At 44.2% G+C, this 12676-nt stretch overlaps 1 protein-coding gene across 2 annotated transcripts in view; it reads right to left on the reverse strand.

Moving 5' to 3' along the window:
* Window positions 1-12676, reverse strand: part of abl2 (c-abl oncogene 2, non-receptor tyrosine kinase) — a 45498-nt gene that overhangs the window by 7731 nt on the left and 25091 nt on the right. For both annotated transcript variants that reach the window (XM_066692592.1, XM_066692593.1), the window contains exons 3-10: window positions 11740-12035; window positions 10183-10455; window positions 9529-9613; window positions 8940-9117; window positions 6534-6718; window positions 5982-6134; window positions 5450-5539; window positions 4516-4683 (exon numbers count right to left, since the gene is read on the reverse strand). In XM_066692592.1, coding sequence (XP_066548689.1) covers window positions 4516-4683; window positions 5450-5539; window positions 5982-6134; window positions 6534-6718; window positions 8940-9117; window positions 9529-9613; window positions 10183-10455; window positions 11740-12035 — 1428 coding nt within the window. The remainder of the gene's footprint in view (window positions 1-4515; window positions 4684-5449; window positions 5540-5981; window positions 6135-6533; window positions 6719-8939; window positions 9118-9528; window positions 9614-10182; window positions 10456-11739; window positions 12036-12676) is intronic.

The raw sequence follows: 12676 nt of genomic DNA on the forward strand, positions 1-12676 counted from the left end.
GATTCATGGTATAAATATCGGGCAAATTGTACACTTTATTTTCTGTGGCATAAGTTGTACCGAAATCCGATACCAGGTTGCAGGAAATATAAAAGCAGAATCATAAAAATTAGCTTACTTACGATCTACAGATGAAAAAAAACGAAACCTAAGAGATTATACAGAACGTCTCAGGTTTTTGGCAGATGAACTCTCCAGAATACACTATGAAAGCAGCAGCACCCAATAAACTCTTTGCTTTGGCAAACTAGCGCTCAAAGTGATGTATCCTCATTAAAATACACATACTTTGTCATCTTCCACAAAAGATTTAGTGCACACACCCTTCTCTGTTTCACTGCCAACTTTGCAGTGCAGGCAGGAGACAGGCATTGGATTATAGGCCAAAGTAGAAACAAAACACTGGTTAGGAAAAACAGGCCCTGGGAGAGCCAGGTGGCTGCACAGAGGACAAGAAATAAATGCATTTTAAATTCAAATTCTGGGCAATATGTCGGTTTTGAATCAAGGCCGCTGTATTTTATTTACATGATATATACCTCTTTAACAACCTGCTCTGATGCTTCTGAACTATTGATTCTAAGAGATGGCAAAGTGCTTTGTGATGTGCACAGTATGAGGACTGGCCATTATATGGAAGCTGGGCATAATCATTCATTATGTTTAGGCTGGGATCATCTCAGCCTTCTCTACTGCTCGATCATATAGCAGAGACATTCACTTGGCTTTTCAAGTGTCAGCTGTTATTGTCACTGTGATTTTTATTTTAAGCATTCCTAACATTGCCTGTAGCCAGCAGAATCCTCTCTGACCTTGTACCGGTGTGCTTCATTTGAATGAGATGCAAATGGTCTAGAAATGACACTTCACTTCTGAAATATGTTGCACAGAGTTAGTGTGCCGACTATTTCATTCATACCCTTACAGTGGGGGAAAAAAGTATTTGATCCCCTGCTGATTTTGTATGTTTGCCCACTGACAAAGAAATGATCAGTCTATAATTTTAATGGTAGGTGTATTTTAACAGTGAGAGACAGAATAACAACAAAAAAATCCAGAAAAATGCATTTCAAAAAAGTTATACATTGATTTGCATGTTAATGAGGGAAATAAGTATTTGACCCCTTCGACTTAGTACTTGGTGGCAAAACCCTTGTTGGCAATCACAGAGGTCAGACGTTTCTCGTAGTTGGCCACCAGGTTTGCACACATCTCAGGAGGAAAAACACCCCCAAAGCATAATGTTTCCACCTCCATGTTTGACGGTGGGGATGGTGTTCTTGGGGTCATTCCTCCTCCTCCAAACACGGCGAGTTGAGTTGATGCCAAAGAGCTTGATTTTGGTTTCATCTGACCACAACACTTTCAACTAGTTCTCCTCTGAATCATTCAGATGTTGGCAAACTTCAGACAGGCCTGTACATGTGCTTTCTTGAACAGGGGGGCCTTGCGGACGCTGCAGGATTTCAGTCCTTCACGGCGTAGTGTGTTACCAATTGTTTTCTTGATGACTATGGTCCCAGCTGCCTTGAGATCATTAACAAGATCCTCCCGTGTAGTTCTGTGCTGATTCCTCACCATTCTCATGATCATTGAAACTCCACGAGGTGAGATCTTGCATGGAGCCCCAGACCGAGGGAGACTGACAGTTATTTTGTGCTTCTTCCATTTGCGAATAATCGCACCAACTGTTGTCACCTTCTCACCAAGCTGCTTGGCGATGGTCTTGTAGCCCATTCCAGCCTTGTGTAGGTCTACAATCTTGTCCCTGACATCCTTGGACAGCTCTTTGGTCTTGGCCATGGTGGAGAGTTTGGAATCTGATTGATTGATTGCTTCTGTGAACAGGTGTCTTTTATACAGGTAACGAGCTGAGATTAGGAGCACTCCCTTTAAGAGAGTCTCAGCTCGTTACCTGTATAAAAGACACCTGGGAGCCAGAAATCTTGCTGATTGATAGGGGATCAAATACTTATTTCCCTCATTAACATGAAAATCAATTTATAACTTTTTTGAAATGCGTTTTTCTGCATTTTTTTGCTGTTATTCTGTCTCTCACTGTTAAAATACACCTACCATTAAAATTATAGACTGATCATTTCTTTGTCAGTGGGCAAATGTACAAAATCAGCAGGGGATCAAATACTTTTTTCCCTCACTGTACTTAAGTGTTTAATAACCACCTTTGGGAAAAACAAAACAAAAATAAACTGACAATTTGTTGAAGAAAGTAATTTGAGTGATAATATACAGAAAAAGATTCTGCATTTTGAAAATCGTGAAAATCACTGTTATCCAATTCTTATATACTTATATACACTCACCTAAAGGATTATTAGGAACACCATACTAATACTGTGTTTGACCCCCTTTTGCCTTCAGAACTGCCTTAATTCTACGTGGCATTGATTCAACAAGGTGCTGAAAGCATTCTTTAGAAATGTTGGCCCATATTGATAGGATAGCATCTTGCAGTTGATGGAGATTTGTGGGATGCACATCCAGGGCACGAAGCTCCCGTTCCACCACATCCCAAAGATGCTCTATTGGGTTGAGATCTGGTGACTGTGGGGGCCAGTTTAGTACAGTGAACTCATTGTCATGTTCAAGAAACCAATTTGAAATGATTCGACCTTTGTGACATGGTGCATTATCCTGCTGGAAGTAGCCATCAGAGGATGGGTACATGGTGGTCATAAAGGGATGGACATGGTCGGAAACAATGCTCAGGTAGGCCGTGGCATTTAAACGATGCCCAATTGGCACTAAGGGGCCTAAAGTGTGCCAAGAAAACATCCCCCACACCATTACACCACCACCACCAGCCTGCACAGTGGCAACAAGGCATGATGGATCCATGTTCTCATTCTGTTTACGCCAAATTCTGACTCTACCATCTGAATGTCTCAACAGAAATCAAGACTCATCAGACCAGGCAACATTTTTCCAGTCTTCAACTGTCCAATTTTGGTGAGCTTGTGCAAATTGTAGCCTCTTTTTCCTATTTGTAGTGGAGATGAGTGGTACCCGGTGGGGTCTTCTGCTGTTGTAGCCCATCCACCTCAAGGTTGTACGTGTTGTGGCTTCACAAATGCTTTGCTGCATACCTCGGTTGTAACGAGTGGTTATTTCAGTCAAAGTTGCTCTTCTATCAGCTTGAATCAGTCGGCCCATTCTCCTCTGACCTCTAGCATCAACAAGGCATTTTCGCCCCACAGGACTGCCGCATACTGGATGTTTTTCCCTTTTCACACCATTCTTTGTAAACCCTAGAAATGGTTGTGCGTGAAAATCCCAGTAACTGAGCAGATTGTGAAATACTCAGACCGGCCCGTCTGGCACCAACAACCATGCCACGCTCAAAATTGCTTAAATCACCTTTCTTTCCCATTCAGACATTCAGTTTGGAGTTCAGGAGATTGTCTTGACCAGGACCACACCCCTAAATGCATTGAAGCAACTGCCAAGTGATTGGTTGGTTAGATAATTGCATTAATGAGAAATTGAACAGGTGTTCCTAATAATCCTTTAGGTGAGTGTATATATATAAGTAAAACATGTAGAGAAACACTAGTTCTGCTATATGAAATGCAGTTCGATGTGGATGTGCCCAGAGTACAATCAGCAGGCATGTCAACTGCCAGCGAGTAAAGGCAGGACACAATTAAATCTCAAATACACTTTACAACACATGTTAAAAAAACACCTAAAAAACAGGGCTGAATAGAATGATACAAAACTATTTTCATTTCATGACACTGCTTTACACATGGATTTGAAAACCCTACTCCTGAGTAACACGTGGCTATCTATGGACAGGAAACCAATAAATGAATTAAGAGTATTAATTAATATAAGGGTATCGATAACTGCAGATAACTGCATGGATTCCACTATAAACCATTTTTCCTGCTAGAAGTTGCATTAAGTATACTTGACAAGAAAACATGAAAATATTACATCAAATATGAGTGACTTCAAGCCATTAAGGTTATTTTTGGTTGGGAAGGAAGTAAGCACTGAAGGATAACAACGTGTATACACAGTATAATCATAAATCTCGAAAAACTACTCACTTCTAAATCTTTTGTAATCATTTTTGTATTACTTTAGTATAAATACGTTAATTTTGATTCATATGTTGTTTTTTCCGGCTTTATGTGAACGAAAAGACACACATTCGCCCGTTTTCCCATCAAAATATCATTGTCCTGCTCACAAAAGCAAAGTTTGTGGGACATAATAGCCATTTTCTATACTTTTGAGACATAAACAATTAGGAAATAACACTTACTACCCAGGAACAAAAATTGCTTTACATAGTGTAATTGAGACAGGCCTAAGCAGGTGATGCCTATTGGACAGGTCTGGTGCCAATGGCCATTGAGAGAGAAATCTTACAAAACTGCCCACCTGGTTACAGATACTAAGCAAAAACAAGACTGGTACGGTACTGGAGCTCTAGGAGGAAGGCTGGGTGTTTTCTGGGTTTGCGGCTTGACGTGGATGCAGTACCTGAGGGGGCGCTCTGCCCTGGGGACTCCTGTCGCATCTCCAGCCCCCCCTCGATGTTCTCCTTGTTCTCCGTGTGTTTCTTCGGGGTGCGAGATTTGGACGGCAGGATAGGCAGCTGGGGGTTGAAGGTGAGGGCGGTGGCAGTTTTACACAACTCTTCTGCGACCTCTGTTGAAAGCAAAGAATGCATCGTAAGGGCACAAAAAAAAAACATTATATGCATTTCTCAGTAAACATGAGAAAGAGACTTTCGACTTGCCGGTCACTAAGGGAAGCAGTAAGGATCATATCTGCCTCTGGCCATCTTGTGCTCTGAAGAAGCAGTTTCAAGAGCTGGTGCAAAGGATGAGATAAATAACGGACTATTGCCGTCACTGCCTTGCATTGCACATGGGTTTATCATGTTGCTATTACTACACATACATACTGTAATTGAAGCATCTAGAACATATGATGCAGATATCTTCCAAACAGTACTTTTTAAGGTCTTTGATATCCTTGCTTCCCACATAGCAAAGCTGATCTTAGTTCACTAGGCCTTGCTTGTGACAGGGATGACAGGACACAGTATCTGTTCAGACTGTACTTGTAATCTAGTTGTCTATTATCCTGTACAATTGCACTGATTCAATGTAATTTTTGACATACCCCTTGCTTTGCATTACTAGTACTCATATTGATTGATTGTGATTTCCCCTATGCCTCCTTAATGATGCCTGCACTTACTAGCTTTTACTATCTAGGATCTAGGACTTGAATTGTTTGTTGTATATTACCTATACATGCATGTAAATTGGAATTTGTAAATTGCATGATGCTCTGAACTGTACTGGATCTTTGCACTTTGTAATGCTCTTATGTTTTATAAGTCACCCTGGATAAGGGTGTCTGCCAAGAAATAAAATAAAAAATAAACAACAACAACAACTAGTACCTTCAGAGATGCTGGAGTCGTGGAACATTGTTTCGAAGGCCTGGTGGATTTCAGCAAATGAAGGCCTGTCCATAGGGCTCCACTGCCAGCCTGGGAAAATGGCAAAATAATCTGAACTGAATAAAAACAGACATGCAGTGAATAAAAGCAAACAACTCGCAGGTCGTTCCTACCTTCGGACAAGAGCACTTTGCATCTTGATAAACCATGAAAAGTCCATATGTCCATATTAGTTTCTATTTACCATGTTTAAATCCAAAAAATGACAACACAAGGGAACTGGTTATAAAAGTATTAATTGCAGCTGAAGTCTTACTGACTAGCTCCTGTACCAAACAAGAAAGAGGTTCTGAACGGTATCTGTTCTATGAATGTAATGTAATGATACGTGTTGGTCTCAAACATGTTAAAGATGCTTATTGGAAGCACACAAACACTGGCACGCCCTGAGGATGAGTATTCATGGGATTCCAATGTGCTGTTGTTTCAGAGATGAAGGCCCATATGACCCAGGCTCCGCAAGGCTACTCACAGGCTCTCATCAGCTCATACACTTTTGGAGGACAGCCCTCAGGTTGCTCCATACGGTAGCCCTTCTCCAGCAAGTCATACACCTGGGACAGGTCGATTCCAGGATAGGGAGACATCCCATAGGTGGCAATCTCCCACAGCAGCACTCCGAATGCTGAGGGACCAAAACAGGGAAGGAGTCAATAGGAGTCAAAGCCACAGCACACTGCCGTCACCCAGGCCTAACAGCATTGATCTGCACAGTTGTGGCTTCTGAAGGCATCGCTTCTCCTTTACGTGCACATAACAGATACAACTCAGTGGCTGGTCTACAGACACACATAGAAAGATAAAAGGTCAAGCCCAACATTTCCAGGAGACACAGTATTGATAGCACAGCACCAGCTATTGGACAAGGTACTATTGTGAATTTAAGTTAGGTAACGAAGAAATGATCAGTATCTGAATCACATGTTATAACAGGCAAGATATGGTGACATCCTGGGGTTAATCTATAGGCACAGCACAGTTAAACACCTCCACCCCTCACACCCCGGGAAAGGGCTTCACTGACCCCAGACGTCGGATTTGATGGAGAAGGTGTTGTAGGCCAGGCTCTCGGGAGCGGTCCACTTGATGGGGAACTTGGCACCAGCGTGAGCAGTGTAGGTGTCCCCGGTCATCAGACGGCTCAACCCGAAGTCAGCCACCTTCACCACGTGATTCTCCCCCACCAGGCAGTTACGAGCAGCCAGGTCCCTGAGACACAACGCCCATGTCAGACAGGGCCGCACTGACCAGCATCTTACGCCCCTCTCATATCTCCCAATATACTTCAGTGGGTTTCCAGGGCAACACACTGCCTTTTTCCCTACCCTTGACCTTTGTGGGGTTATTTTTACACAACTGATTACTTACAGTGCCTAAATCATTTGGTCTACTTCTAATTCTATATAGTGAGGGAAAAAAGTATTTGATCCCCTGCTGATTTTGTACGTTTGCCCACTGACAAAGAAATGATCAGTCTATAATTTTAATGGTAGGTGTATTTTAACAGTGAGAGACAGAATAACAACAAAAACATCCAGAAAAACGCATTTCGAAAAAAGTTATAAATTGATTTGCATGTTAATGAGGGAAATAAGTATTTGATCCCCTATCAATCTGCAAGATTTCTGGCTCCCAGGTGTCTTTTATACAGGTAACGAGCTGAGATTAAGAGCACTCTCTTAAAGGGAGTGCTCCTAATCTCAGCTCGTTACCTGTATAAAAGACACCTGTTCACAGAAGCAATCAATCAATCAGATTCCAAACTCTCCACCATGGCCAAGACCAAAGAGCTGTCCAAGGATGTCAGGGACAAGATTGTAGACCTACACAAGGCTGGAATGGGCTACAAGACCATCACCAAGCAGCTTGGTGAGAAGGTGACAACAGTTGGTGCGATTATTCGCAAATGGAAGAAGCACAAAATAACTGTCAGTCTCCCTCGGTCTGGGGCTCCATGCAAGATCTCACCTCGTGGAGTTTCAATGATCATGAGAATGGTGAGGAATCAGCACAGAACTACACAGGAGGATCTTGTTAATGATCTCAAGGCAGCTGGGACCATAGTCACCAAGAAAACAATTGGTAACACACTACGCCGTGAAGGACTGAAATCCTGCAGCGCCCGCAAGGTCCCCCTGCTCAAGAAAGCACATGTACAGGCCCGTCTGAAGTTTGCCAATGAACATCTGAATGATTCAGAGGAGAACTGGGTGAAAGTGTTGTGGTCAGATGAGACCAAAATCGAGCTCTTTGGCATCAACTCAACTCGCCGTGTTTGGAGGAGGAGGAATGCTGCCTATGACCCCAAGAACACCATCCCCACCGTCAAACATGGAGGTGGAAACATTCTGCTTTGGGGGTGTTTTTCTGCTAAGGGGACAAGACAACTGCACCGCATCAAAGGGACGATGGACGGGGCCATGTACCGTCAAATCTTGGGTGAGAACCTCCTTCCCTCAGCCAGGGCATTGAAAATGGGTCGTGGATGGGTATTCCAGCATGATAATGACCCAAAACACACAGCCAAGGCAACAAAGGAGTGGCTCAAGAAGAAGCACATTAAGGTCCTGGAGTGGCCTAGCCAGTCTCCAGACCTTAATCCCATAGAAAATCTGTGGAGGGAGCTGAAGGTTCGAGTTGCCAAAAATCAGCCTTGTAACCTTAATGACTTGGAGAGGATCTGCAAAGAGGAGTGGGACAAAATCCCTCCTGAGATGTGTGCAAACCTGGTGGCCAACTACAAGAAACGTCTGACCTCTGTGATTGCCAACAAGGGTTTTGCCACCAAGTACTAAGTCGAAGGAGGCAAATACTTATTTCCCTCATTAACATGCAAATCAATTTATAACTTTTTTGAAATGCGTTTTTCTGGATTTTTTTGTTGTTATTCTGTCTCTCACTGTTAAAATACACCTACCATTAAAATTATAGACTGATCATCTCTTTGTCAGTGGGCAAACGTACAAAATCAGCAGGGGATCAAATACTTTTTTCCTCACTGTATAAAACAGGCAATGCATTGCCTAAACTTAATGTAAGTCTAAACTAAAATTACAAACAAGTGTGAACACTTTAAAATGCATACATAAATACATACACACGTTATTAGTTTCAGAGCTTTTATTTCCTGTTGTTCTCCTACTTGTAGCAATGCTGGATTTCAGTTGAGAGCGTTTGATGACCATTCATTATGTTGAGCAGTTCAAACAACACTGGGTCTGACTGAGGGACTGAAATCCTGTCAGGCTACGGAAGCACATAAAAGAACAGATGCACTGCACGACAAACTCGGTTCTAGTCTTCCTGTGTAATGACATGTTACAGGTATCAAGGCAGGACGAGATGCAGGTGGAAGCATCCACACCTGAGCACCTCCCCGTTTCGACACCTAGAGGTTACAGTAGCAGATGTGCCATGGAGGCAGGGTTACCTGTGGATGAAGTTCTTCTTCTCCAGGTACTCCATGGCGGACGAGATCTGCGTGGCCATGTAGAGCAGCACCACGGCGTTCACCTCCTCCCGGTCACACTCGCGCAGGTAGTCCAGCAGGTTCCCATGGGGCATGTACTCCGTCACGATGTAGAACGGCGGTTCCAGGGTGCACACGCCTGACCGGCAGACACACGGTCAGTAAAGGGGAATACAGAGGGCAGATCTCCCTGTGGTACCCAGAATTCAAAACCAAACAAGAGACTGACAGTATCCACGTGATTACTAGGTGCACATGGTATTCGTGTGCTATTCACACATCATATAATTATGAATGGGTGCCCATGATTATAAAGTGTGACCTCACAACCAATACAACAACCACTAAAAAAAAAAGACCAAGAGGAGATTTCAAACAGCGGTGTGAGCGTTTTACAGTTAAAACCAACGTCAACCTTTTATGTGCGGAAGCTAAAGTAGTTGAGAAAACCTAAACTGAAATATGAAGACAGATGTGCCACAGTACCAGGCCCAGTGCCTCTAGTGTGGTGGTTCAGGATCCACCGAGGGACCGGGCCGGTGGGACTCACCGAGCAGCTGCACCAGGTTGGGATGTTTTACTTCTTTCATGACTGAAGCCTCTTTCAGAAACTCCTCCACCTCCATTGTATCTTCCTAAAGAGAAGACAATACAAAAAAGGGAGTTAATTTGTCAAAATCAAGAGAATGAGGAAATTATGCTCTTCCATGTCCACTTGCAGAAACAAAAGTGATGCAAACACATTTTGTCCATTAGGTGGCAGCACAGGGCCACAAACCAACTGGAATCCTCTCTCATTGGTCAACATGCAGTCATGGCTGTATTTCACTCGAGATAATATTTTGCTATGTAGTACAATTCCCTAGAGCAAATTGTACACTATTAAGTATTAAAAAAAAAAAAAAAAAAAAAACACAACGTGATATTAAATACACGTCCTCATTATTTATTAACACAAGCATACTCGAGGGTTTCATAGACAGTGGTGAGAACTAATCACAGACGGTCCAGTATCATTTCGGGGAAGGAAGTCACTGGTGCAAACCTGGGCCTGTGGAAGTAGCCCAATAAGATACAAGACCAAATTATTGATTACCCATTTAATTGCACAGAGATTTATACAAAAAAGACACCGCCATCTTTGTTGAGGCTCCTAGCTCATGCCCCGCAACCGCTCATTAGCTTCATCTGCCCCCGGGCATACCTTGAGTGTTTTCACTGCCACGGTCAGGTTGTATTTTTTCCAGAGGCCGACGTAGACCTCTCCGTACTGCCCTCCGCCCAGCTTGTGCTTCATGGTGATGTCAGTGCGCTCCATCTCCCACTTGTCGTGGATTGGCGACACCCCATAGACGGTGGGCTTGTTGCACTTGGGTGCCGGGTAGTGCAGCGTGGTGACCAGGCCGTCCGCCACCGTGGAGTGGTGGTGCACAAGCTCTGCCAGCGTGCTGAAGCGGCTCTCCGCGGTCACGTACACCTGGCAAGAAAGACACGAAGAGAGGCACTGAGCCACTGCAGGGAGGTGGTCCAGCACTGCATGTTGGCCCAGTCCCCTTTTCATTTCAAGAGGCCACTATCGTTCTGCTTTCTTCATCTAGAGCTCCGTTCATTATAACATTTTACTTCCACTGAAACACACGAGTATAAGGTAATGTTTAATACATTGTAATAAAGATAAAAATGTAATAAATTGTAGTAACAATAATAATATTCCCTTTCACTAGTGGTTGTAAGTGTAACTGACACGCACCGGGAGCTATTACTGACCCAGTTTTCATATCTTGTCTATCATTTTTGCATTCTGGGATGACATTTTGATTTTGAAGTCTTGGGAAGTAGATTTTCTAGTAGCATTTTCTAGTATCACTGAGACACAGTGAGGCTGTAAATGTCACTTCCGCCAGAGCACTGGCGGCCTCTGTGGTGCTGCTCGTCTAGATTTCAGAGCACAGCGTGTCAGAAAAGATGGTGAAATTGACCAATTATGAAAATCAGCTGATAATTTATAACCAGTTTTTTTTTTTTTGTTTTTTTTTTCCCCACTTAAAAACAAAATAAGGAGCAGAGGACCAGACTTTGGGCATCTAGTAAGTGTTCAAGATGTCTATCATGCAAATATCCACTAGGAACTGAGTTACAAGCAGTATAGTTACACACACACACATCTAACTTTAAAAAATTACGCTGCTCTTCTGAATCCTATTCCCCCCAGAACAGCATCAGAGCTCTCCAAAACGCCAAGAATAGTACATAACTCAGCAAGCCACTGCATACGACAGACAAGGGATCACACAACGCAGAAGGGGGGGCTGCTTCACGCAGGCAAGTCCAGTCAAATTCAGCAGACAGGCAAGCGGTGAACCAACGAGAAATCATCTTGTCTGGGCTCATATCTGCTGGCCTGCCTCCACATCTCACACCTGGCGACTAGTTGCAAGTGTTGCAAGAGCATCGATCGAATCAATGAGGCGATGAAGGCATGATGAGCCCAAAGCCCTGTACCTGTATCAGGCATAACATCCTCTTTTAGGGACAGGCAAGAAAAACCTGGTCGTGCACAATACCCTTATAAAGGTTTCCCACAGAGGAACATCTGAAAGTGGCAGAGAGAGGGGAGAGGTATAGTGCTGTAAACCACGATACAAACAAGGACACACAGCAAAGTGCATGCATCACACAACCAATGTGAACCATGATCAAACTCCCGAGGGGCCGGGTTTAGACACTAGGGGGCGCCCCTGCGGCGGTGGCGTGTGCTGACCTTGGCGTCGGAGGAGGTGTTGATCCGGTAGTGGTAGACGCGGCCCTCGTAGCGCAGCGAGATGGACAGCTGCCCGGGGCTGCTCTCACTCTCGCGCACCAGGAAGCTGCCGTTGATGAGGCTGCTGAGCAGGTACTCGGCTGCGCTGCGCGACACCGGCCCGTGGTACCAGGAGTGCTTCTCCAGGCTGTTGACCGGCGTGATGTAGTTGCTGGGCACCCATCCCTGCCCGTTCTTGGAGCGCACCTCACTCCACTCACCATTCTGGTTGTAGCCCAACACTCGTAGTTTCTCCCCTGGGGGGGAAGGGACAGAAGAGAAGCACAGTGTCAGAACGGGCGTGGGCCGAGGAGATTCCTGCAGCAGCTGTCTCAGCCTGCAATAAGGATCTGGTGGGACTGACAAGTTCAGTCAGTGAGTTCACCCCTGCAGGCTAGCTTTTCCTTTGTAATTAACATTTTTTATTTTGATAATTTGTCACAGTCAGAGGCTGCTGCTGTAACATGGCTGCCTGTTGCCATGGAGATGTTTTGGAGAAAACAAGTCCCTGTTACGAAAGCAGTTCAGGCTGGCTGTATTTGAATGTTAATCTGTACACTAAACAATAGACTAGCCCCCCCCCAACCCCCTACCTCCCCCAAAGGAACAGATGTAACAGGAAGTGCCACAATTCAGCAACAAAAGCACCGGAAACGCAAAAACAGCAGACGTACATCAGGGCCTCTGAAATCATTATGATTATTGTGGGGGTAATGAGAGGTTGAGCGCACATTTCACAGCACGTTAACACTCCCTCTCAACGCCAGCCTGTACCTCACCGGTCAAGCTCCCCTTCAGTGGCGTTTCAGACGGTTCTCCAACTCTCAGTATAGATCGCCAATGCTTATTCGATCAAATGCCATTATTTTAAGATTTGTGTTCAAGAGCAAAAATCGAT

The sequence above is a fragment of the Amia ocellicauda genome, chromosome 19 (genome assembly GCF_036373705.1).
Source record: "Amia ocellicauda isolate fAmiCal2 chromosome 19, fAmiCal2.hap1, whole genome shotgun sequence".
NCBI classification, from domain to species: Eukaryota; Metazoa; Chordata; class Actinopteri; order Amiiformes; family Amiidae; genus Amia; species Amia ocellicauda.